The sequence below is a fragment of the Astyanax mexicanus genome, chromosome 16, assembly GCF_023375975.1.
Source record: "Astyanax mexicanus isolate ESR-SI-001 chromosome 16, AstMex3_surface, whole genome shotgun sequence".
NCBI classification, from domain to species: Eukaryota; Metazoa; Chordata; class Actinopteri; order Characiformes; family Acestrorhamphidae; genus Astyanax; species Astyanax mexicanus.
The window spans coordinates 20547622-20573664 of NC_064423.1; the positions used below are offsets into that span (position 1 = coordinate 20547622).

At 42.0% G+C, this 26043-nt stretch overlaps 1 protein-coding gene across 3 annotated transcripts in view; it reads left to right on the top strand.

Annotated features, from left to right (window-relative positions):
- The window catches only part of LOC103045882 (vitellogenin-like), a 67931-nt gene that overhangs the window by 40401 nt on the left and 1487 nt on the right, over window positions 1-26043 (top strand). Inside the window, exons 1-22 of one of the 3 annotated variants that reach the window (XM_049465665.1) lie at window positions 20602-20682; window positions 20783-20803; window positions 20889-21040; window positions 21177-21428; window positions 21518-21679; window positions 21775-21923; window positions 22014-22164; window positions 22260-22417; window positions 22490-22655; window positions 22748-22873; window positions 22977-23195; window positions 23273-23490; window positions 23564-23661; window positions 23746-23870; window positions 23965-24066; window positions 24161-24292; window positions 24388-24571; window positions 24656-24758; window positions 24850-25035; window positions 25177-25418; window positions 25540-25850; window positions 25977-26021. In XM_049465665.1, the coding sequence (XP_049321622.1) occupies window positions 20643-20682; window positions 20783-20803; window positions 20889-21040; window positions 21177-21428; window positions 21518-21679; window positions 21775-21923; window positions 22014-22164; window positions 22260-22417; window positions 22490-22655; window positions 22748-22873; window positions 22977-23195; window positions 23273-23490; window positions 23564-23661; window positions 23746-23870; window positions 23965-24066; window positions 24161-24292; window positions 24388-24571; window positions 24656-24758; window positions 24850-25035; window positions 25177-25418; window positions 25540-25850; window positions 25977-26021 (3342 nt within the window). In that variant the 5' untranslated portion in view covers window positions 20602-20642. Of the gene's footprint in view, window positions 1-39; window positions 191-413; window positions 572-645; window positions 812-1024; window positions 1151-1346; window positions 1566-1653; window positions 1872-1944; window positions 2043-2135; window positions 2261-2354; window positions 2457-2550; window positions 2683-2777; window positions 2962-3045; window positions 3149-3239; window positions 3426-3554; window positions 3809-3920; window positions 4220-4361; window positions 4407-4515; window positions 4576-4693; window positions 4892-4980; window positions 5133-5220; window positions 5372-5462; window positions 5953-20601; window positions 20683-20782; window positions 20804-20888; window positions 21041-21176; window positions 21429-21517; window positions 21680-21774; window positions 21924-22013; window positions 22165-22259; window positions 22418-22489; window positions 22656-22747; window positions 22874-22976; window positions 23196-23272; window positions 23491-23563; window positions 23662-23745; window positions 23871-23964; window positions 24067-24160; window positions 24293-24387; window positions 24572-24655; window positions 24759-24849; window positions 25036-25176; window positions 25419-25539; window positions 25851-25976; window positions 26022-26043 lie in introns of those variants that run through there. The other 2 variants (XM_022669753.2, XM_049465664.1) reach the window with 2 other exon arrangements.

The window sequence follows — 26043 nt, forward strand, 5'->3', positions numbered from 1 at the left end:
AACAGTAACAACAATAATAATAAATGTTTCTCATATCAGGCAAACTCTGACTCTTCTGGAGGTACAGAACACAGCTATTGCTCCAATCGGTGGTGATTATGCAGCTCGTGGATCCTTGAAGTACGAGTTTGCCACTGAAATTCTGCAAACCCCCATTCAGCTTCTGAAGATCAACAACGCCGAGGCTCAGGTATTGCTAATTTCTAAAAACTTACTGCATTTTTGTATAAATTTAGAGGAAAATACAAAATTATTTATTCTAATATTCTTTTGTTCTAGATTTTAGTTTAGTGACTAAGACACAGATGGAAGTTCTAGCTGTCAATAGATCTTATTAAAGCATATTTGTAAATTTCCAGAAATTCATTGTCTTTGTTGATAAGTGGTGATTTGAATCCTTATGTTTGTTTTAGATTGTAGAAGTTCTGAATCATCTGGCTACAAACAATATGGATGTGGTTCATGAAGATGCTCCACTGAAGTTCCTTCAGCTTGTCCAGCTTCTGCGTGTTGCTACTTTTGAGAAAATTCAAACCATTTGGGATCAGTACAAGACCAAACCAGTTCACAGGTAATTTGCTAAAATATTGATTAAAATATGTAAAAAGTGCTGCTGTTATTTTTCTAACATCTTTATTCTGGCAGACGTTGGATTCTGGATGCTGTCCCTGTTGTGGGTACACCAGTGGCACTGCGCTTCATTGAGGAAAAGTTTCATGCTGGTGAATTCACCACCGCTGAATTCACTCAGGCCCTACTGGTTGGTCTGCACATGGCCACTGCTGATCCAGCAGCTATTCAACACACTGCTGTGAGTACATGTATTTACTGTATAATGAATTCTGGTCCTGGTGTACCACTGCACCTTTTAAAATTACAAGAGCTTTTTGGAGAAAAACACAATGAGACACAAAGTTAAGACATTCCAGGATCAGGATTGAGAAACACTCAATGATCTAAAGTATTATAAGTCATATGTTTGTATAAACCTTTCTGAATATTGACCTGGTGCTCTGTTGAACAGCGTCTGGCACTAAGCCCCAAAATCAAGGCAATTCCAGCAGTGCGTGAGGTGGTTATGCTTGGCTATGGTTCCATGGTTGCCAAACACTGTGCTGAAGCTCCAGCCTGTTCTCCTGATCTCCTCAAGGTAAAACCATCTGTTCATTCATTCTTTCATAGATTTATATCTGTTTTTCAATGTTTACTTTTGTTCAGATGTTTCACTATATTTCTGACAGAAAATCAAAGAATAATGAGTTTACAGATTTAATGATTTGCTCATAAATGTATTGATTATGTTTAAATGATGATATAAAATGTTTCTATTCAACTTGTTTTTTCAGCCTATCCATGACCTTGCTGCTGAAGCCATTTCCAAGGCTGATATTTTTGAAGTCACCCTGGCTCTGAAGGCTCTGGGCAATGCTGGTCACCCTGCTAGCCTTAAACCCATCATGAAGATCCTGCCTGGATTTGGAGCTGCTGCTGCAAACATGCCCATGAAAGTCCAAGTTGATGCCATCTTGGCTCTCAGGAACATTGCCAAGAAGGAGCCAAAGATGGTAGGAATGACATGACCTTTAATCACATTGATGTTTTGGACGGTTTAGCAACACAGTCTGGCTTTATCAACTTTGTTCCTGTGTTTAGGTTCAGCCAGTGGCTCTGCAACTTTTTATGGATAGGACTCTTCATCCTGAAGTACGTATGGTTGCCTGTATTGCACTTGTCGAGACCAAGCCCTCAGCCGCTCTAATGACCACTGTTGCTGGAGCTATGGATAAAGAGCCCAGCATGGAAGTTGCCAGCTTCGCATACTCTTACATCAAGTCTCTGACCAGAAGCATGTCTCCTGATTTGATGAATGTGTAAGAATGCCTTTCTTTTTATTAATTAAATTAACTTTTGCTGCTGGAAAACTGACCATTTTGTTGGTTACAGGGCTGCTGCAGCTAATGTCGCCATCAGAATGTTGTGCCCCAAAATGGACAGACTGAGCTACCTTTCAAGCACTGCTCTCCATCTGGACCTTTATGTTTGTACGTGTCAATTAACATTAGTATTATATGAGGTTTGCTACATTAATGAAAGCCTTTTCAAAAAATGAAATAAAATGTATTTTCTCTTTAAAGCTCCTGTCATGGTTGGTGCTGCTGGAAGTGCTTTCATCATCAATGATGCTGCCACCATCTTGCCCAGAGCTGTTGTTGCAAAAACTCGTGCCTACTTGGCTGGAGCAGCTGCTGATGTTCTTGAGGTAAATATTTTTTAATAATGTTAAAGAATTTGTTCCATTAATTGGATTCTGTTTTCATCACTGTGACCATCATTTATGTCTTTATCTCATTTAGGTTGGTGTGAGAACTGAGGGACTCCAAGAAGCTCTAAAGAGAACTCCTGCTGGAGATGAGAATGCTGATCGCATGACCAAGATAAAGCACACCTTGAAAGCAGTAAGCTACGAACATTGAATCTGTTCTATTTAAGATCATTATTATTAATTTTAAATGTAATTAATATATATTTCCTCTATTTTTATTCTCCAAGCTGATGAACTGGAAGGCTCTACCAGCTACTCAGCCACTGGCCTCCATCTATGTGAAACTCTTTGGACAGGAAATTGCTTTTGCCAATGTTGATAAAACCTTCATTGAGCAGATCATTGATCAGGCAGTACAGGTATTTTACTGATCCATTGCTCTTTTAGAAATAAATCTGTATCTTACTTTGAAAACTGCGGGTAAAATATCATCACATTTCTGCAAACCCTACAGACTGCAAAACCACGTGCACGTGAACTGATGAAGGAGGCCATTAAAGCCTTGCAGGACGGAATTGCCTTCCAATATACCAAGCCTTTGCTGGCAGCAGAGATTCGCCGCATTATCCCCACTGCTGTTGGTGTGCCTATGGAGCTTGGTTTTTACACCGCTGCTGTTGCTGCTGCAGCTGTTAATGGTAAGATTCTCACCTCAGTGTAAAACACAAGCATTTAATATCCAAATCAGAGTTATTATTACAATATTTTATTAATTCTTTCAGTGAAGGCCGACATCACACCTCGTCTACCTGAGCAGCTAGAGACTGTGTCTCTTGATCAGTTTAAGAACACAGACTTCCAGGTGAAAGCTGAGGCCAGACCAAGGTACTTACTTTCACAGCTATATTTTTAATGAATGAACATAAAACCTTTGTGAATTACATAAAAGCATATGCTTTTTTTGTTTGTGTTGCAGTGCTGCCATACACACTTTTGCTGTGATTGGAGTGAACACTGCCTTGATTCAGGCTGCTGTCATGGCTAAAGGAAAGGTCCACACTGCTGTGCCAGGAAAAATGGCTGTGAGAGCTGATCTTCCAAAGGGAAATTTCAAGGTGGAGGTTCTTCCTGCTGCTACTCCCGATCATGTTGCTGCTGTCAGGTAATGGTTGCAAGATTGAAAAACTGTTTCTCTTGAACAGATTAAACATATTTGATATCACAACTGCAAGGGCCTTGCTGCAAGGTGTGCATATTTAACTAATTTCCTGGCTCATCATTATTTTTACAGCTTTGAGACTCTTGCTGTAGCCAGAAATATTGAGGATCTCCCTGCTGAGAGAGTAGCATCTCTGGCACCTGCAGTGGCCTCTGGTGCTGAGCCCTGGATTCCTGCTTCAATTCAGAAGACCATGTGTGTTACTTGTCCCTACTTCCATGTTAAAGGATGTGTTGAGGTTGCCTCACGTCATGCTGGCTTCATGGGTTACAACCCTCTGTACTACTTGGTTGGACAGCACAAAGCTCGTATTTCAGTGGCAAGAGGTATGTCCTGAGTTCATCATGGTTCCTAAAGTACTGAACACATAATTTTATTATGTTATTACTACCTTATATGTCATAACAGTATGAAATGTATGCTATATTTTTTAATCAGGTGACGGCCCTGCTCTTGAAAGACTGGAGTTTGAGGTTCATGTTGGTGCTAATGCAGCTGAGAAGCTTACTAGGCAAAATGTTGTTGAATCTGAAATCCAAGAAGAAAACATCATCCTGATGAAACTGAGGGAAATCCTGGAGGCTGGACTAAAGAACAAGAACTCTTCAAGCAGCTCAAGCAGTTCAAGCAGGTCGAGTCGTTCAAGTCGTTTAAGTCGTTTAAGCCAATCAAGCTCCATCAGCAGCAGCAGGAGTGCTAGTAGCTCTTCAAGCTCTTCCAGCTCCCAAATGTTTAGGGTAAATATTTCCTGAGTATGATTACATTATAAATATTGTGTTCTTTACTATAATACATGTAATTTCTTTCTACTCTACCACAAAATGCCATAAACTTTACAATGATTATCATGAGTTTTTCTTATGCCGTGTTTTCTCTTAGGGCAATGATACATATGGTGCCTTCCAGAAATTCCATAAGGATCAGGTAAGATGTTTCTGCTTTAATATGCAAAACATTAAAAATTCTGAAAGTTTTTGTCATTTACTGGTTGGTTTGCTTTTGAAAAAATATAGATTTTTTTTGTTTGTTGCAGTACTTGATGTCGCATGCAAGGTCCAGCAGTGCATCTAGCATTGAGACCCTCCAAAGAAAGGTTAAATAAAATCTGCTCTAGTGTTCTGAAATATAATGCAAAAAAAGAGGAATAGACAATTCCTCATTACCAGTATCATCTCCAATTGAATGAACTAAGTGCATATTGATATTTTCAGGTTAAGCTCCTTGAAGATGCTGTTCCAGCTGTACTCGCCGTCATTGCTCGTGTTGTTAGAAGTGATCGTAATGTGGGATACCAGCTTGCTGCTTACTTGGATAAGCCCACTTCAAGAGCACAGCTTGTGTTTTTCCCCATTGCTGAGAAATGGAAGGTGTGCGCTGATGCTGTACTGCCAAGCCAGCATAAAGTCAGCGTAAGTTGGTCTTCTACAGCAGTTTTTACGTGTAAAGACAAAAACAAAATATGAATATTTAATATTGATTGCACTGACACTTCTTTTAGGCTAAGCTTGGATGGGGAGCAGATTGCCAGGACTATTCTGCTACTGTAAAGGCTGAGGCTGGTGTGATTGAATCAAACCCTGCTGCTCGTTTTGAAGTGGCGTGGGAAAAACTCCCAAGTCTTCTGACCCTTGCAGCCATGCATGCTCAAAGGTAGTACTTTAAAATACATCAAATAAAACTCTTGTAGTTTGTCAGACTGAATTATACTTAACATGTCCTTTTTTCCTTCTACTATTAGAGCCGCCACTGAGTACCTCCCATTGCTCAAAGCAGCTCGCCTGGCTGGATTTTCTCTTGATAAAGCTGAAAACAACAAAGACAAGGAGGTTGCCTTCATTATTGCACTACCAACTCAGAAGTCTGTGAACATCATTGTGAGAGCTCCTAAGGTGAGTACATTTTATTGAGGTTTAATAAAATAATTTTATATATTTAACACATTTAATTAACCACTGTTTGTTCTGTTTCTCTCAACACTAGATGACCCTGTCAAAGATGGATGTGGCTGTTCCTGTTGCAGTGCCCATTGAAAAAGATGGACGCATTCCAGCTCTTGAGAATCTGGACATTCGTGGCACCATTCAGAACCTGAATATTCGTGACATCTTTGAGAATCTAGACATTCGTGGTATCCTTAAAAATGTAGACTTTGACGCTATCAAGCACAAAGTGCTTGAATACATTGAGAAATTCCAAAATGATATCCGTGCCTTCATCCAGGATTTTGACATTCGCACCATCACTGAGAATCCAGAAATCCGTGCCATCCTTGAGCATCCATTTGTTCGTGCCATCACTGAGAATCAATACGTTCGTGACATCATTCAAAAGGCTGACATCCGTGCTTTGGTTATGAAGATTGATATTCGTGCCATTATTGAAAAATGGCTGAATGATATTCTTGCCTAAAGCTGAACTGATTTCATTGTAAAGCAAATGAAATAAAAACATTATGAGCATCCAAAAAAAACTTTTTTGGTCATTAATGTCACATTGTAAATAAAATTACAACTGTGTAATTCCTTTAGCTGCAAACAGATCATAGCTCATAAAAATGTAAATATTATCACTCTGGGATAAGGATTTCTAAACACCTAGTTTATAAGATGTGACAGTAACTGTGAGTACTATGAAGAAAAGGCTTTCTTCTAGATTTTGATGCATTCTGAGTTTTTTTTTCTTCTGTCACAACAATGTTATTAAGGTTAGGATTGTGAATGTTCAACACTCTTACCTCATCCCCAACTCTCCTCAAAGGTTTTGTGTTAATGCTCCACAGCTGAATGCTGGGTGATCTGGCAACATTTACCTCTTTGAATTCCACAGCAACACACAGCTGTCTGAATTAAAGAAAGGGTATTTTAAAAATTTCTTCCTGAAGGTCCTCATTAGGTTAATATTAACACCCAGAAAATGTTTTCCCATTTTGCCTATGAAGTGCAGAAATGAGGAACAAGTAGTCTATGGAAGGATGAGCCAAAAACAGATAACTTCAAATCCAATCCTCCCTGCTATAAGGGTAAACAGGTTAGCTTCAGCAGTGTTTACATGTCTGTCACATTATTTAAAAAAATGGCATCAGGTAATATCAAGATGTCACCCAAGGGTAACGTCTTTCCTAAAAACTTTTAAAGGATAGGCTTGTTTCGGTGCACGTCGGTTAGTGTTTTTTTTGCCCGGCTTGCTTGTGTGCCTTTATCATGTGACGATTACGTCCGCCAGTATACTCTTGTGAGAGCAAAGGGGCTGCAGGCTTTACAGGCTGTTGTTGCTGTTGCTTTTTTTGAGCTGTGAGCCGAGAGACAGCTTGATGACGACAGAGCTCACTCCCTTTTGGGAGTCCAATTTCAAAACATCACAGAGAGTTGTCAGGAGTCCAACTTTCGACCTTATTGCCAATATTCACTCTTGTTAAATTCCTTCACTGAGCTTTTTGAGACATGCTGAGGCTTTTTAAGTTGTGTAGCAGATAAGGATTAACTGAACCAGCCCTGCTAGCTAGCTCCTTTGCTATACCATGGATTGCTGGCTGTGGTGCGGGTGCTGGCAACTTCGGGGTTGGGGTATGGTATAGCATATTAATAAGGTTATAAATTAATTTTATATTTATATATACATATATACACATAAATACACACATTACAGTTAGCTGTCATTAATCAGGACAACATGTGATTCATGAGCAGCGCTGATGCTCCCTCCAGTAGGAAATAGACAATATCTAAGATACCATAAATGGTGCATGTAAAAGTGTTTTAAAAGTAGTAATGACATTAATTTATAAACCTTATTAGTATGCTATACCATATGTCTCTTAGTTTAAAAGAGCACAATATAAAGATTTCTGCATGAAGGCAGGTTTTTGTAGTGAGTAACAGAGTCCCCTATCATAACTATATATCTGTTGTTTGTAACAACCCAAACCATTTGTGTAAATCGAGTAAATATTGGTAGAGTTGTGATTATTATAAGTGTATTTTACACCTTCCTCAGTGTAAATGAATGCACTCGGGGCGCAGGGTTGCCTCCTCTAATATGGCGGCCACGCAGGCACGTCAGCTCCAATAGACGGCGTCAGTCGATGCGGCGTCTATGTATATGATGTCTATGGTGGGGTAAGTGATTGGGAACGAGCAGCAGGAGGAGACAGAGGACAAAACTAACACAAATATCCGAGACAGACTGCACACTTAAAATAGAAACGTACTGCTGAAGCCCTGCTGACAAGAGCTGCCAGTGCTTTCACTCAACATGTTTCCTTAATATCTGATGATACATCCTGATTATTTTATCTTTTACTAGTGAAAATAAGTTACATATTTGTCCTTTAACTATTTCTTAAATTTTAATTATAAATTATTTCAGCCTCTACAAAATTGTTTAGTAACTGTTATGAAACAATATACAACTTTCATTCGGTAAGATTTAATGAAGATTTGAGGTGATAAAAGGGATAAGCCACCAATTTGCAACAGCCCCTTTTTAAAATGATCACAACTTAAAAACATGTTAAGTAAAAACTCTGAAGGGTATTCTTGTTTGGGGGATTTTGGCCCATTTTTTCTTGCAAAAGTCTTTTCAGTATTGTATGCAACTACTACTTTAAAGTTTAAACAAACCTTCTGTTTGCACTTAAGGTGTGTTTAATAATAAAACTCTAACATATTCAGCATATTCTAGCATATTCAGTTTTTATAGTCTGATGTTTACTTGCAAAAAAGGCTGGTATTTTATTGAATACATTTTTGTTTTTGGTGGTGCTGGCTATATTTTTATTTTAGTCTCTACAAATTAGCTAAGGATAATTTTAAAAGCAACATTTAAACACTTGAAAGTTGCTCTAGATAATCCATCTGCCCACTTCCTAAAACGTAAACGAAGAGGTGTTTTGTTCATTAAATTCTGCATTGTATTCTCCATGTGACAATTGAACTTTAATAAGGCACAGAGGGACGAAATGAGTCTGGTGCTTAAGAAAACTTTTTTTTTTTTGTCAAATATAACAGGACAAAATATTAGGGGTGTGACGAGTCACTAATCTCACGAGACGAGACGATACACGATATTGGGTTCACGAGAACGAGACGAGACGAGATTTAAAAATAAAATTTTAAAGAAAATGTCAAAAATGAAAAATGGCTTGAAAACTACAGTTTTATTTGAATCATATAACGCACAATCATATAACGCAAAATCATATAACGCACAATTAACAGACTGGTTTCTCTCACACGTTGATTTTTATAGGAAATAGAAATAAAAATAAGATTCAAAAATAAAATAAACTTTTCTAGGTCTTATATAGAGCAAACAATAAGTGCAAAGCACAACCAGTGATATTAAGACTAGGGTTTGTGTTTTTTTCTCCTAAATCTCTTGTAATTTAACTATTCATAACAATAACCAGTTATTAAGACTATGCTTGAAGTGCAAACAGAGACAGAATTTTTTTTTTAAATACAGTACAGAGCTAGGAGATTAGTACAACTGCCTATGAAACAGTCACGTGCAGGATTTATTTACAGTATTTACAAATGGTTTGTGTCTTGTTGGTAACTCTGTTGCCGTTTTGCTATAATGAATCGCGCCGATCCATAAGGCACAAAAAAGTTTAATTTAAAGCTGATGTTCTAGTGTGATTTTGAAGGACTTTTTAATCTTGGGCCAGACCAAATACACATGATCTGAAGAGTACTAGTCTTCTTCTTAAAGGAAAACCTGGAATTAGCCTGGCCCGAGCTGATTTTATACTTTAAAATGAACTGGCAACATGGAATAACGATCAGTAATGCACAAAAAAATTTAATATAAAGCTGATGTTCTAGTGTGATTTTGAAGGACTTTTTAATCTTGGGCCAGAACAAATACACATGATCTGAAGAGTACTAGTCTTCTACTTTAAGGAAAACCTGGAATTAGCCTGGCCCGAGCTGATTTTATACTTTAAAATGAACTGGCAACATAGCATACCGATCCATAGTGCACAATTTTTTTATGTAAAGCTGATGTTCCAGTGTGATTTTGAAGGAATATTTCATATTGGGCCAGACCAAATACACATGATCTGAAGAGTACTAGTCTTCTTCTTTAAGGAAAACCTGGAATTAGCCTGGAACGAGCTGATTTTATACTTTAAAATGAACTGGCAACATGGTATAAAGATCCATAATGCACAAAAAAATTGAATATAAAGCTGATGTTCTAGTGTGATTTTGAAGGACTTTTTAATCTTGGGCCAGAACACATACACATGATCTGAAGAGTACTAGTCTTCTACTTTAAGGAAAACCTGGAATTAGCCTGGCCCGAGCTGATTTTAGACTGCACAATTAATTGGCAACATGGCAGCACAAAAAAAAATATTATTTAAAGCTGATATTCCAGTATGATTTTGGACTTTTTTTTCAGACCAAATACTCATGAGATGAAGAGTTCTGGTATTCTCAAAATCAATGCTTTATATTCATTATTTCTGTGCAAAATGGCTTTCATGTCATGTTGCCAATTCATTTTAAAGGATAAAATCAGCTTGGGCCAGGGTAATTCCAGGTTTTCCTTAAAGTAGAAGACTAGTTCTCTTCAGATCATGTGTATTTGGTCTGGCCCAAGATGAAAAAGTCCTTCAAAATCACACTAGAACATCAGCTTTACATAAAAAAACTGTGCATTATGGATCGGTATGCTATGTTGCCAGTTCATTTTAAAGTATAAAATCAGCTCGGGCCAGGCTAATTCCAGGTTTTTCTTAAAGTAGAAGACTAGTACTCTTCAGATCATGTGTATTTGGTCTGGCCCAAGATTAAAAAGTCCTTCAAAATCACACTAGAACATCAGCTTTATATTCAATTTTTTTGTGCATTATGGATCGGTAGGCCATGTTGCCAGTTAATTTTAAAGTATTAAATCAGCTTGGGCCAGGCTAATTCCAGGTTTTTCTTAAAGTAGAATACTAGTACTCTTCAGATCATGTGTATTTGGTCTGGCCCAAGATGAAAAAGTCCTTCAAAATCACACTAGAACATCAGCTTTACATAAAAAAAATTGTGCATTATGGATTGGTATGCTATGTTGCCAGTTCATTTTAAACTATAAAATCAGCTCAGGCCAGGCTAATTCCAGGTTTTCCTCAAAGTGGGAGAGTAGTTCTCTTCATCTGATGTGTATGTGTTCTGGCCCAAGATGAAAAAGTCTTTCAAAATTTGCCAGTTCATTTTAAAGTATAAAATCAGCTTGGGCCATGCTAATTCCAGGTTTTCCTTAAAGAAGAAGACTAGTACTCTTCAGATCATGTGTATTTGGTCTGGCCCAACATGAAAAAGTTCTTCAAAATCACACTTGAACATCTGCCTCATATTTTTTGAGCGCAATGGCTTTTAAAATATAATTTTATTAAATATACATTTAATTATTTATTGTAATATATAATTATAAATTCAGTAATTAAAATAAATATTTTACAATATACAAAATTACATTTAATACGATATTGTATATTTACATTGTTAATAAACAGATGTACTGCTTTTCTTCATTCTATCTCCTTCAGTGTTGATCTGTGAGGTGTTTAATATAAACAGCGGGTGTTTGTGAACGCTCCCTTTAGTTCACGGTGGTTCAGTGAAGCGGCAGCTGCGAATATCAAACCAACTTCAGCCGGGGAATACGAGGCTGCGAATATCGAGCCAAACGAATCTGGAGCTGCGAATATCAAACCAACTTCAGCCTCGTGTTAATGCTTGGGTACAGTTCAGTTAATGCTTGGGTGCAGTTCAGTACTGCTTGAGATGGTCTCAAGCCTGGTCCCCCCCCCAGGGCTGAGGTGAAAAATGAAATTGAGGGAGGTGACGGGGTGGTGGTGGGCGTGAGTTTGTTCGTCACAGAGGTGAGTTGTGACTTGGAGGTATATATAGGGCGAAGCGGTGGAGCTTGTAATTGAGGCGCGCTCCATATCCCAAAATTTTGTTAATCCTTAACAACACTTTGCTATAATGAATCGCGCCGAGCGATGCGGGGGGGGAGGGGTTGCGGGGGGGGGGAGGGGTTGGGGGGGATGTGAACTCAGTTAATGCTTGGGTACAGTTCAGTTAATGCTTGGGTGCAGTTCAGTACTGCTTGAGATGGTCTCGAGCCTGGTCCCCGCAAAATTGATGTGGACCATGACAAGGCTGCAAAAAGAGAAATGAGAATTAAATAGCAGCTAGACGTTCGTGCGCAGAGGACAGGTCTTGAGCATGAGTACGGATGTAGCTGTGATAAATTTGAGAGGACCAGCGGCCGAGGATCTGAACAGTGTGGTCTGGTAAACCCTGGAGAGAAGCTGTAGTGGCTGCTCCGATCCTAAATGAGTGCGCCGAGAAATGAGTAGGATTAAAACCGCTAAGGGAGAGGATGTTCTTGAGATGTAAATGGAACCAGTGTCTGGTAGCAGGAGAGCCGGATTCACAGATAAACAGAGGATCGAGGGGGCGAGCGCCTTGGGAGTAACGGAGTTGGAGGTAGTGCAGAAGAGGTCCGTAGGGGCTAAGAGGTGAGTGAAGTTTGAATATGAATACTGCAGTATGAGCGCCGAATTGGTTAGTTTTGCTTCGTTTTATGTTAAAAACAAGGGTGTTTGTATCCAAGACAGTGACATCGGACAGGCAGGGGTGAAGAGAGGGATGGAAGGTGTTTAAAGGAGCAGTAAATTCTGATCCTCGGAGAAATCCAAAGAAGGCTAATAAAAACATAGCTTCTAAAGTAGCGGAAATGAAAGGGGAATATTGTCCAGACCGTAGGGTTGAAAGACAGCAAGCGAGTATGTGAGAAGTGAGAGGTAGACGTTGGCGTATGAGAGAAGGTTCATTTCTCTTAATGCCTTTCAGGAGTAGTGAGATTTGGTGATGACCAGAAAAAGGATGTGGTAAGCCAAAGAGGAGTTTATGAAAGAAGTTAATAGCTGCCAGATAGACTTTGAGGGTGGATGAACGGATGGAGAGACGGGAGCTGGAGAAGGTGAGGAAATTGGCAGTAGTGTATAAGTCGAAGTTTGGAAAGGGAATGGAAAGATGGTGATGGAACCGGCGAAAACATAACCAACCTGTCCAGTAAGTCGAGAGAGTGTTGGGAGAAACAGTATTTATGATGAGATCCTGAGATTGCTGTGTGAGCTGGTGGAAGGCGTGTGAAGAGGGAAGATGGTTTCCGAATAGGGTGGTACTGGAGTTGGATGCGAGTCTGAGTGAGGAGCCAAGGTCCTGAATTTCTGGAAATGAAAACGAGAAAGAGAGTCAGCTATGGGGTTAGATGTACCGGGAATGAAAACAGCTTTAAGAATGTACTGATGAGTAACTGAGTGCCAGGTAAGACGCCGGAGAAAAGGCATTAGAGGCAGGGAATTAGAGCGTCCTTTATTAACTGCGTGAACTACGGCCAAGTTATCAGAGTGAAGAGAGAACTCTTGAGCCACGCGAAATCTGAAGATCCGATAGTTAGCAGTGAACCCCCGACTTCAATGAGGCGGGGCGCCGGAGCGGCGGCCGAAGGACGCAGTAGAGAAGAGAGATCTATGTCTGCACCTTGCAAGATGCGCTGACGCAGTGATGGCTGAACCAGAGGCGGGCAGAGAGAGCGAGCACCCGCAGGAGGAGGGGCAGGAGCGGCGGTGGAGAGGGAGAAGGAGCCGTCATGAACCCGTGGAGCTTGGACGGATAGCTAGGGAGCCTGAGCACCTGAGGAGAGCACAAGGAATCGGGAGCAAGGCCGGCTGCTGGACGGCCTGGAGGGGGTTGGAGGGAACGGGAAGAGGGAGAACAGAGGAGACAGAGGGAATAGAGACAGGGGGAAGGGCAGAAACAGGGGGAACGTGTGAAGGAGCTGGACCACTGGCGGAAGGAGCAGAAAGCGCAGGAGGCGGAAGAGCGGAGAGAGAAAGGAGCGGAGCAGATAAAGGAGGAGACAGACGAGAGAAGACAGAAGCCCGAGCCGTTCCGGGCCGGGTGAAAAGGAAGCCGGGCGAAGGGTCCGCCTCGCCGGCAGGGGGGGGTCGAGCAGCTGGAGGGAACCCGAGCGGGGCGGCCGCGCCGCCTGGGTGGAGAAGGGGCGGTGTCGTTGCGGCTCGCAGGAAGCCCGGCAGGGGACCCTCGAATGGCAGCGTCAGAGGCGAGCAGGAGAGAGAAGAGTGTTCTTTTGGGAGCCGAGCAGGCGAAATGGGTTCCGCGATTCCATAGGACCCTCTGTAAACCAGCGACAGTCCAGTCAGACATGGAGTGGGCCGGAACTGGAGGTGGAGGAAGCAGCGCCCGGGAGGTAGAAGCCACAGGAGAGTTGTCCTGTCGAAATCCACACCGGGAGCGCTGAGCAGGAGTAGACGAAGGCTGCGATGAAAGGCAGCTGCGCCCAGAGCCCGAGTGGGCAGTGCGGGTGCGGCTACGCTGAGCCGGGGAGCGATCTCGCTGGGCTGGGGAGATTGAGCGCCGGGCTGCTGGGCGGCCACGCCGGGCCGAGGTGCGATGTTCCTGGGCCGGGGAGATGGAGCGCCGGGCTGCTTAGTGGCCACGCCGGGCCAGGGGGTGATCTTGCTGGGCCGGGGAGATGGAAGGCTGAGCAGCGGGGCGGCCACGCCAGGCCGAGGGGCGATCTTGCTGGGCCGGGGAGATGGAGCGCTGAGCAGCGGGGCGGCCGCGCCGAGCCGAGGAGCGATCGGGCTGAGCCGGGGAGTTGGAGCTCCGAGCAGCGGAGCAGCCACGCCGGGCCGAGGAGCGATCAGGCTGGTTGCGGGAGCACCGAGATGATGGGTAGAGGCCCAGGGATCGGATGAGAGACACCGGCAGATGAGGAGCCCGAGAACAACTCGGAATCCAAGGCATCCAGATCAATGTCCATTGTAGCAGTGACTGAGAACTCGACGTCACGTGAGTTTGTTCGTCACAGAGGTGAGTTGTGACTTATATATAGGGCGAAGGGGTGGAGCTTGTAATTGAGGCGCGCTCCATATCCCAAAATTTTGTTAATCCTTAACAACACTTTTTGTTTCCACTGGAGCCAAAATGCAGCCAGACATACAACTTAAAAGCAGCAGAAGCATCTTCTATGCCATGTGTAAGTTATTTAATTAGAATTCAGTGTGGTCCAGTTCTCGTTTTTCCGCCCGTTTTCGGGCTCCCTATCTCCTTATAAAGGCGTTTTTTTCACGAGCGCGACCCTGACAACACGGGTTCGATCCCGCGTGAAGAGCGGTGTGTTTATTTATTTTTTTTTCCCTACCGCGTCTGCACGTCTCTGATTGACTGAAGAGAGCGTTTGGTGATCTTACCGTACACGTGATTGGTCTGTGATTTACTGCGCCGCAAACGTGTATACAATTAAATCCCTCTCAGTAGTTTATCGGTTTGGGTCCGCATTCGACAACGTCTGGGTCCGGACCCGGACCGTGGTCCGCCCATTACTGACCCCTGTTCTATGAAAATACCCGAATTTTCCTCTTCTGCTGAGAGCTGCTCTCACTCGCTGTATTGCTACTGTGTTGCCAGATCCCTCTTAAAAAGTCCACACTAAACTATTTTTTTTCTTCCCGCGAGACAGGTTTAAGCTTGATGAGATATATCGTCACATTTAATCTCGCGAGATATCGTGAGAAAAGTGTACTTGATCATTTATCAAGTACACACAAAAAGAAAACCAAGTAATTAAAAATAAATACAAAAAAAAGTAAATGACTAAAGAAATAAATCAATACTGCAACAAATCAAAATACACTCAGCATAAGATTTAGCACACCAAAACTGTGACACTGCAAATTCATTTACTAATAAGGGGCTAAGAACACTAATCCAAAAGACCAAACTGTCTCCTACAAACCAAGTTTAAAAGTATGTTCACACCATATTGGAAGGCCCCAGATAAATATAGTGGTTGATGCGAGGAATATATACTACACCCACCTTTCTTCTTTCGCACACAGATGGCTCCTGGAGCTCCCAAACTTTAAAATAAAACTTAAAAAGGTAATTTTACTTTTACTCAAGTACGTTTTGACACAATTAATTTACTTTGCTACATTGGGAAAACAACGTCATTATAATAAATTATCTACATTTATAATCTAAAGCTTATTAATACTGTACTGTTATAGTTAAATAATATTATAGTTTTAGTTAAAAAAAATTGTGAGGCGTCTCTACCCGCACACACAGATGCACTGCAGCAAACAAATACATATTTTATATGAAAACAGAATAAAGTATTAAATAGAATAGAAATTGCTGTTTACTTAAATTACCTGCTCACACACCTGCACAGCTTAAAACGTTAAGCTATCAATGCCAAAGTCCGAGCGCAGCTGACTCTTAAAGGGAATGACAACTGGCACACTGATTATAATGCACTAAATAGTGCACAATATAATAATATGGTGATAATTTTTGTGTCATTCGTCATTTTATTACTGTAACGCACTAAAATTACTTTTGCATTTTATATCCTTAACTTTTTCTCTCTAAATTCTCTCATAAATTGTTGCTTTGATTTTTTTTTAACTGCAGACAAAAAAACTTGTTTTATTGCCTTTACTGTTTATTGTTATTATTATTACTAGTACTAATATGAGTAGTAGTAGTATTGATGTTGTTATAAAAGGGTAAAATGCAGACCTAAACTGACCTAATTCTGACCTGAACTTAACTTATATTCATTATGAACTGAATTGTTTAGTGTTTAACATTATTGTTTTGGAGAATATGTTATTTTTAGGAAAATCACAGTTACAGGGATTATGACCATGGATGCCCAAACAAGTACATTGGCCCAAACATTGCATTTTAATGTAACTATGTTAATACAAATTTAATTAATGTAATCTTTCCATTTCAGTTTTATTAACATGTGCTTTGTATTCTGTATCAACAGGTTCAAGTGTGCACTTCCAGTTTTTAGATGTGCTAAGGTTTTAAAATCATCAAAAAGAATCTAATTTTTAACAAATACACAAGATTAAAGTTTGTGTGTAAATATTTTTAGTGGCATCAGCCCTGTTTACACAGTTATTTGGATATTTAAGTCCAGAGAACAGCGCTGAGGTCGAGATCACACTATCCTTGGTCAAAGCACATACCAGGTCATCTGTTCTCTTAACTCTCTCATGTACACTGTAAAATATAACCTGTCTTCAAATTTTCAAAATTAACAAGTATCTCTACTCTTCTTAATTTACTCATCTTAAATACTTTACTAGGAAACAACCTACTCAACTGTGTGAACAAATAAAATAAAAATGATCTCACTCATAAGAACAAAAACATTGAGACACTTTTTATATTTTGTCTGATCAACTTCATTTTTTAATATACACACATTCCTGCATGTCAGGCCTGCATATTTTCATATTTCTCCCTCTATTGTGCAAAATATTATTAAGTGACTCAGGTAGGGCCCTAAACAAATAAAGTATTTAATCAGATACATCATTAAAGTATTTATAAACTATATAATTAATTGAATTTTAGCTGATGAGTAAATTAATGAATGGATAACTGTCACGTCTTGGCCTCATCTCGTGTCTCTGTGTGTCTTCCCCACGTGACCTGTGCTCCCCTGTGTCTCCCGTCTCAGTACTTTTCCACCACGTGTCTCATTTGTAGCTCCGCCCCTTCCCCAGGTGTTTCCACTTCTAGTGTGTTTCCTGTTTGTTTAAATAGCCCTCCTCTGCCACTTGTCCCTCGTCGGTCTTTGCACCTTCCACTGTTGTCTGTCTCTCCGCGTTTCTGTGTTGCTATAGCCCTAGTTCAGTGTTTATTCATAGTTTGTTTCCCTTGCTCCTTATTCTGTGTTTTTCTGTTTATTTCTAGTCCTTCTCTTGTATATATTCCCTGTTTATTATTATATTCTCTAGTTAGTTTGTTTATGTTATTAGCTCTGTTTAGTTTCTCGTTTATTAGCCTCCCTGTTTGTTTGTTAGTTTTCTCACCTCCGTTTTCTTGTTTACTTGTTTCTTTTGTTTACCTTTGTTATTCATTTAATAAATTATTTATATCGCCCTTACCTGCACTTGCGTCCGCCTCCTCATCTCCCTGCCTGGGTCATTCCTGACAGAAAGACCGACCACAAGAACATGGATGCAGCAGGTTCTGCGTGGACAGGCTCCAGGATGGCGATTCGCCATACTCCAGGCGGGATCCCGGCGCAGGAAACCTCGAGGCCTCATGGACGCCGCAGGCCTCGGGGTAAGCGCTCTAAGGGGTCCCGCCAGCCGGAAAAAGACCCCTTTCTTGGGGGGGGCAATGAGGGTTGGTGCTATGAGCCTCGGTGCCTCCGAGTACCTGAGGCTCAAGGGGCGGGACCCCTGGGACTTTCTCGGGTGCGCTCCCAGCAGCTCTGAGGAAGAGGAGGACTTTCTCCCTACACCAGCTCGTCTGCCGCTGCCTCCAGGGGCTGTTCTGCCTCCAGCACACATGTGTCCACCCTGGTTCCAGGAGGAAGCGGCATCCACCTCGGGGAGAACTGCAGCAGCACCGGCCTTCCAGACGCCGACTCCCGTCCGTTCCCCTGCGGCCAAGACTCTCTCCTCACCATCGGTTCCAAAGCTAGCTTCCCCAGTGGCTAAGGCGTTAGCTTCCCCAGCGCCTCTAAAGCTAGCTCCTCCTGCGGCCAAGACACTCTCCTGTTCAGCGGCTAAACCACGCTCCCTGACTTCCGTGACGGCTGTGAAACCGCACCCCGCGATCTCCGCGGTAGCAGCCGAACCTCGCCCCGTGATCCCTGCGGTTGCTTCCGAACCGCGCTCCGTGATTCCCGCGGTAGCAGCCGAACCGCGCTACGGGACCTCCTACCCGGCGAGCCAGCCGCGACCAGAGACTCTCCCCGCGCTTGACTCTGCCGGAGAGAGTAATAATCCAGTCCTGGTTTTTGCGGCAACGCAAGCTCCTCAGCCGGAGGAGCCGGCTTTCATGGCGGCTGCAGAGCTGGATTCCGGCGCTGCAATCCAGTCTCGCTCTGTCACTCTCTCCGCGGCGACTCAGCCATGCTCCGGGATTATTACCGCGGCGAACCAGCCGCGGTCAGTGACTTTCCCCGCAGCGATCTCTACCAGCGGCCCTGCGCTGCCTACTGTGGACTCTGCCGGCGAAGCTGCAGCTCCGGTCCGGGTTTTTTTCCGTGTCTGCTGAAGCTGTTCAAGCCTTCAAGTCTGCTCCAGCTGTTCAAGTCTCAGTGTCTGCTCCAGCTGTTCCAGTCTCCGTACCAGTGCCAGCTGCCCAAGTCTCCGTACCAGTGCCAGCTGCCCAAGTCTCAGCACCAGCTCCCGCTGCCAGAGTCGCCACCCCACCGGTTCCTGCTCCCAGAACTTTGTTTCGTCCCAGGTCCCACGTACCCAGGCAGGCACCGAGGTCCCCGGACTTTGACCCCAGAACTGTGCCCAGGCTGGCTCCTCAGACTTTTCCTCAAACTTATGTCAGTCCTGGGCACCCACCCGTGTTTCTGGTCCCCATGTCTCTCCCTGTTTTGGTCTCTGTCTATGTCCCTGTACCCGTGTCTGTCTCTGTCTCTGTTCCTGTCTCGGTCATAGTGTTAGTTTCTGTCCCTGTTAATGTCCTTGTCCCTGTTCCCATGTCCAGTACCGTTCAGTCTCCGTGCCCCGTTCAGTCTCCGTCCCCTGTGCAGTTCCCTGTCCAGTCTCCGTCCCCTGTCCAGTCCCTGTCCAGTCTCCGTCCCCTGTCCAGTTCCCTGTTCAGTCTCCAAGCCCTGTCCAGTCTCCTTTCCAGTCTCTGTTCCCCGTCCAGTCTCCATGTCACTCCCCGGTATCGTCTCTTGTTTTCCCTGGCCTCTCCCCGCCGCCAGCCCCCGGGGTTCGTTTTTACGCGCCTCGGGAGCTGCGCGTTTAGGGGGAGGCTTCTGTCACGTCTTGGCTTTGTCTCGTGTCTCTGTGTGTCTTCCCCACGTGACCTGTGCTCCCCTGTGTCTCCCGTCTCAGTACTTTTCCACCACGTGTCTCATTTGTAGCTCCGCCCCTTCCCCAGGTGTTTCCACTTCTAGTGTGTTTCCTGTTTGTTTAAATAGCCCTCCTCTGCCACTTGTCCCTTGTCGGTCTTTGCACCTTCCACTGTTGTCTGTCTCTGCGTTTCTGTGTTGCTATAGCCCTAGTTCAGTGTTTATTCATAGTTTGTTTCCCTTGCTCCTTATTCTGTGTTTTTCTGTTTATTTCTAGTCCTTCTCTTGTATATATTCCCTGTTTATTATTATATTCTCTAGTTAGTTTGTTTATGTTATTAGCTCTGTTTAGTTTCTCGTTTATTAGCCTCCCTGTTTGTTTGTTAGTTTTCTCACCTCTGTTTCTTGTTTATTTCTTTATTTCTTGTTTACTTGTTTCTTTTGTTTACCTTTGTTACCTTTTGTTATTTAATAAATTATTTATATCGCCCTTACCTGCACTTGCGTCCGCCTCCTCGTCTCCCTGCCTGGGTCATTCCTGACAATAACTGGATAGACATAAACTTTATAGTCACCCTGAAATAAACGTCAGTCAATAACATGCAGGTACATACTGTAAAAAAATATATGAATACTTATGTGATGTGTTCTGGATATCACAAATTATCTGGATTTTGGATGTATACAAAATATATAGATACGTTATACTGCTTTAGCTTTTATCTTTTAACACCTTTACAGTAGAATGTGTGTAATTAAACATTATTAAATTTACTGCAATAAAGACAATGACAGAGGTTAATTAGTGCTTTGAAAGTACTGTGTTTAGTGCATGCTAAAGAAGGGAGAATATGAATTGATAAAAGTTTTTTACACAATAGTAAAATGTGATTGGTTTAAATGGGTTGACTGCAGCAAAACCTTAATCAAAAGGTAGTACAAATGTATGAAATTACAGTAATATGCTTAAATTGTATTTAAAGTTAAAATATAGCACATTTCAAAACGTAGAGTAGCAAATATATTACAAAAATTAGGTAAAACTGAGATGTGGACATTGGAATTGTCCTGACAAAATTAAGAGGACAGGTTAACCTGACATGATGTCAATTGATTTGTTGCTCGCTTGGCCAATCAGGCTTCATCTTACGTAGCTGAAAATACATACAAAGTTAATAATTCATATAGGAGTAACTGTGCAGTCATCAAAAAATCGACTATATAAATGCACTCATTCCAAACATTCATCACAAACCACCAGCCATGAGAGCTGTTGTGCTTGCCCTGACTGTGGCCCTTGTGGGTAAGTTGTAAACTTAGTAATAGATTTCTAATAAATTGAAGGTGTTTTATGAGTAAAATGTATGCTAAATTGATGCTTTCTGTTTTTCTTATATAATTAGCAAGTCAACAGATCAACCTTGGTAAGTAATGAGAATTCCTATAACATTTTAGATAATGACATTTTAGACGTATTTTCATAAAACTTACAGTAAAATATTTAACCAGTTCCAGAGTTTGCTGCTGGTAAGACCTATGTATACAAGTATGAGGGTCTGCTGTTGGGCGGTCTGCCTCAGGAGGGTCTGGGCAAGGCAGGTGTAAAAGTCAGCAGCAAGGTTCTCATCAGGGCTGAAGCATCGACCACCTTCCTTCTGAAGGTAAAGCTATTCTTAACTGTATCAAATATGTCAACTTTTATTCTTTGTAAAACACACATGGTCACATTGAACCGCTGTAGCATAACTAAATTAACATAAGCATTTTTAACGAATGTTGTGATTGTTTTGCCCTTAGCTCCAGGATCCTCAACTCTTTGAGTATGCCGGCATCTGGCCTCAGGATTCTTTTAGCCCCGCTGCAAAGCTCCTCGCCGCCCTGAATGCTCAGCTTCAAATTCCCATCAAATTTGAGTATGCTAATGGTGTGGTTGGTAAGATTTATGCCCCTGCTGGAGTGTCTGCTACTGTCCTGAACTTGTACAGAGGAATCCTCAACATCCTTCAGCTCAACCTCAAGAACACCCAGAATGTCTATGAGATGCATGAGGTAACACAAAACACACTCTGTAGATTAAATATTCATTAATATTAAAATCACATTCTGTTTGGTTACATGAAGATATTTAATCTTTTCAGGCTGGAACTCATGGAGTCTGCAAGGCCCACTATATGATCAGTGAAGATGCAAAGACCAATCAGATTGTTGTGAGAAAATCCAAGGATTTGACCAACTGCCATGAGAGGGTCATCAAGGATATCGGTTTGGCTTATGCTGAGAAGTGTGCTGAATGCCAGCAGGTGAGATCAAAGGTAGTCAGCATGTTGAGGAGCTGGCTCTTTACAAGTAAATGAAAAATACTTACCTTCTGAAACTCATTCTTACCTCACCACAGAGGCTTCAGAGTTTGACTGGAACTGCAACTCACACCTACATCATGAAGCCATCTGATGCTGGAGCTGTGGTCGCTGAGGCTACAGTTGAAGAGCTACACCAGTTCTCACTGTTCAATACCATCACTGGAGCAGCCCAGATGAAAGCCAAGTATGATATTACACTATGGTTACTGAAAACCCTTTTTGAAACTTTTAAATAATAAATGAAAGAATACTGATGATTTTTTTCTAATTTCAGGCAAACTCTGACCCTACTGGAGGTGCAGAACACCGCTGTTGCTCCAATCGGTGGTGAGTATGCGGCCCGTGGATCCTTGAAGTACGAGTTTGCCACTGAGGTTCTGCAAACCCCCATTCAGCTTCTGAAGATCAACAACGCCGAGGCTCAGGTATCACTACTAACTTTTAAGAGAATACTGAAAACAACAAAAAAAACATAAACAAAAATGTATGCTAAACCTGTCACTAATGTTCATTGTTTTAGATTGTGGAAACTTTGAATCATCTGGCTTCAAACAATATGGATGTGGTTCATGAAGATGCTCCATTGAAGTTCCTTCAGCTTGTCCAGCTTCTGCGTGTTGCTACTTTTGAGAACATTAAAACTGTATGGGATCAGTACAAGACCAAACCAGTTCACAGGTAATATTAGCATGAATATTTGATCATTTATAATACAGTGCTGTCTAGGTTTTCTAAACAGTTTTCTTGCAGACGTTGGATTCTGGATGCAACTCCTGCTGTTGGCACACCGGCAGCTCTGAAGTTCATTAAAGAAAAGTTCCTTGCTGGCGAGTTCACCACCGCTGAATTCACTCAGGCCCTTCTGGTTGGACTGCACATGGCTAAAGCTGATCGAGATGCCATTCAACAGACTGCTGTGAGTATAAATATGAGTATTGACTGATGCAGTGTAGATAGATGATTGTATAAATATTTCTTGATGTTTTAACCTTGTATAATGTTGGACAGGATCTTGCACTGAGCCCCAAAATCAAGGCGATTCCAGCAGTGCGTGAGGTGGTTATGCTTGGCTATGGTTCCATGGTTGCCAGACACTGCGCTGAAGATCCATCCTGTTCTCCTGATCTCTTGAGGGTACAATTTATGTTTCTTAACTGGATGTGTTATAAATATACAGAAAACTGAATGTAAATGAAAAAAGTGCTCAGTAAGTTTGACATTTAAGTTCTTTTATCAGCCTATCCATGACCTTGCTGCTGAAGCCATTTCCAAGGCTGACATTTCTGAAGTCACCTTGGCTCTGAAGGCTCTGGGCAATGCTGGTCACCCTGCTAGCCTTAAACCCATCATGAAGATCCTGCCTGGATTTGGAGCTGCTGCTGCAAACATGCCCATGAAAGTCCAAGTTGACGCCATCTTGGCTCTCAGGAACATTGCCAAGAAGGAGCCAAAGATGGTAAGTATAATATGTGTCAAAATGTGTGCTTAAATCAATTTTGTTCCGAGATCTAATGCATCTTCTGCCTTGTTTAGGTTCAGCCAGTGGCTCTGCAACTTTTTATGGATAGGACTCTTCATCCTGAAGTACGTATGGTTGCCTGTATTGCACTTTTCGAGACCAAGCCCTCAGCCGCTCTAATGTCCACTGTTGCTGGAGCTATGGATAAAGAGCCCAGCATGGAAGTTGCCAGCTTCGCATACTCTTACATCAAGTCTCTGACCAGAAGCATGTCCCCTGATTTGATAAATGTGTAAGAATGCCTTTCTTTTTATTAATTAAATAAACTTTTGCTGCTGGAAAACTGACCATTTTGTTGGTTACAGGGCTGCTGCAGCTAATGTCGCCATCAGAATGTTGTGCCCCAAAATGGACAGACTGAGCTACCTTTCAAGCACTGCTCTCCATCTGGACCTTTATGTTTGTACGTGTCAATAACATTAGTATTTTATGAGGTTTGTCAAACTGAGGAAAACATTTAGTAATTAATTAAAATCTCTTTCTAAAGCTCCTTTCATGGTTGGTGCTGCTGGAAGTGCTTTCATCATCAATGATGCTGCCACCATCTTGCCCAGAGCTGTTGTTGCAAAAACTCGTGCCTACTTGGCTGGAGCAGCTGCTGATGTTCTTGAGGTAAATATTTTTTGATAATGTTGAAGAATTAGTTCCATTAATTGGATTCTGTTTTCATCACTGTGACCATCATTTATGTCTTTATTTCATTCAGGTTGGTGTGAGAACTGAGGGACTCCAAGAAGCTCTAAAGAGAACTCCTGCTGGAGATGAGAATGCTGATCGCATGACCAAGATAAAGCACACCTTGAGAGCAGTAAGCTACAAACACTGCATGTGTTTTATGTGTAAGGATTATTATTCATTTGAAATCTTATTATTATATATTTCCTCTATTTTTATTCTCCAAGCTGATGAACTGGAAGGCTCTACCAGCTACTCAGCCACTGGCCTCCATCTATGTGAAACTCTTTGGACAGGAAATTGCTTTTGCCAATGTTGATAAAACCTTCATTGAGCAGATCATTGATCAGGCAGTACAGGTATTTTACTGATCCATTGCTCTTTTAGAAATAAATCTGTATCTTACTTTGAAAACTGCGGGTAAAATATCATCACATTTCTGCAAACCCTACAGACTGCAAAACCACGTGCACGTGAACTGATGAAGGAGGCCGTTAAAGCCTTGCAGGACGGAATTGCCTTCCAATATACCAAGCCTTTGCTAGCAGCAGAGATTCGCCGCATTATCCCCACTGCTGTTGGTGTGCCTATGGAGCTTGGTTTTTACACCGCTGCTGTTGCTGCTGCAGCTGTTAATGGTAAGATTCTCACCTCAGTGTAAAACACAAGCATTTAATATCCAAATCAGAGTTATTATTACAATATTTTATTAATTCTTTCAGTGAAGGCCGACATCACACCTCGTCTACCTGAGCAGCTAGAGACTGTGTCTCTTGATCAGTTTAAGAACACAGACTTCCAGGTGAAAGCTGAGGCCAGACCAAGGTACTTACTTTCACAGCTATATTTTTAATGAATGAACATAAAACCTTTGTGAATTACATAAAAGCATATGCTTTTTTTGTTTGTGTTGCAGTGCTGCCATACACACTTTTGCTGTGATTGGAGTGAACACTGCCTTGATTCAGGCTGCTGTCATGGCTAAAGGAAAGGTCCACACTGCTGTGCCAGGAAAAATGGCTGTGAGAGCTGATCTTCCAAAGGGAAATTTCAAGGTGGAGGTTCTTCCTGCTGCTACTCCCGATCATGTTGCTGCTGTCAGGTAATGGTTGCAAGAGTGACAAATTTGATCTTTGCATTAATTAGTTTACAAAATTAAATCTGGCATTCATAGTGCCAAAAATAAGAAGAGATAACCCAACATCTGACAAAATTCCTGACTCATAAACATTTGCTCTGACAGCTTTGAGACTCTTGCTGTAGCCAGAAATATTGAGGATCTCCCTGCTGAGAGAGTAGCATCTCTGACACCTGGTGCTGAGCCCTCGATTCCTGCTTCAATTCAGAAGACCATGTGTGTTACTTGTCCCTACTTCCATGTTAAAGGATGTGCTGAGGTTGCCTCACGCCATGCTGGCTTCATGGGTTACAACCCTCTGTACTACTTGGTTGGACAGCACAAAGCTCGTATTTCAGTGGCAAGAGGTATGTCCTGAGGTCATCATGGTTCCTAAAGTCCTGAACACGTAATTTTGCTGTATAAAATATTGCTAAATATATTATCTGTTATAAAAATATGTGCTATATGCTGCAATTTATGATACAGGTGATGGTCCTTCTTTTGAGAGACTGGAGTTTGAGGTTCACGTTGGTGCTAATGCTGCTGAGAAGCTTAGTCAAGTCAAGTCTAGGCAATACAGTACTGAATCTGAAAGTCAAGAAGAAAACATCATCCTGATGAAACTGAGGGAAATCCTGGAGGCTGGACTGAAGAACAAGAACTCTTCAAGCAGCTCAAGCAGTTCAAGCAGGTCGAGTCGCTCAAGTCGTTCAAGTCATTCAAGCCAATCAAGCTCCATCAGCAGCAGCAGGAGTTCCAGTAGCTCCTCAAGATCTTCCAGCTCCCAAATGTTTAGGGTAAATATTCCCTCGATGACGAGAGTATTGCCCACTAGATAATATGACAGAATTTCAGGTATTAGTAGCATACTCAATATTTGTACTCATACTCATGAGTTGTTCCCTTGCTTTGTTTCTTCCTAGGGTAATGATACATATGGCCCCTTCCAGAAATTCCATAAGGATCAGGTAACTCCCCCAACAATCTGTT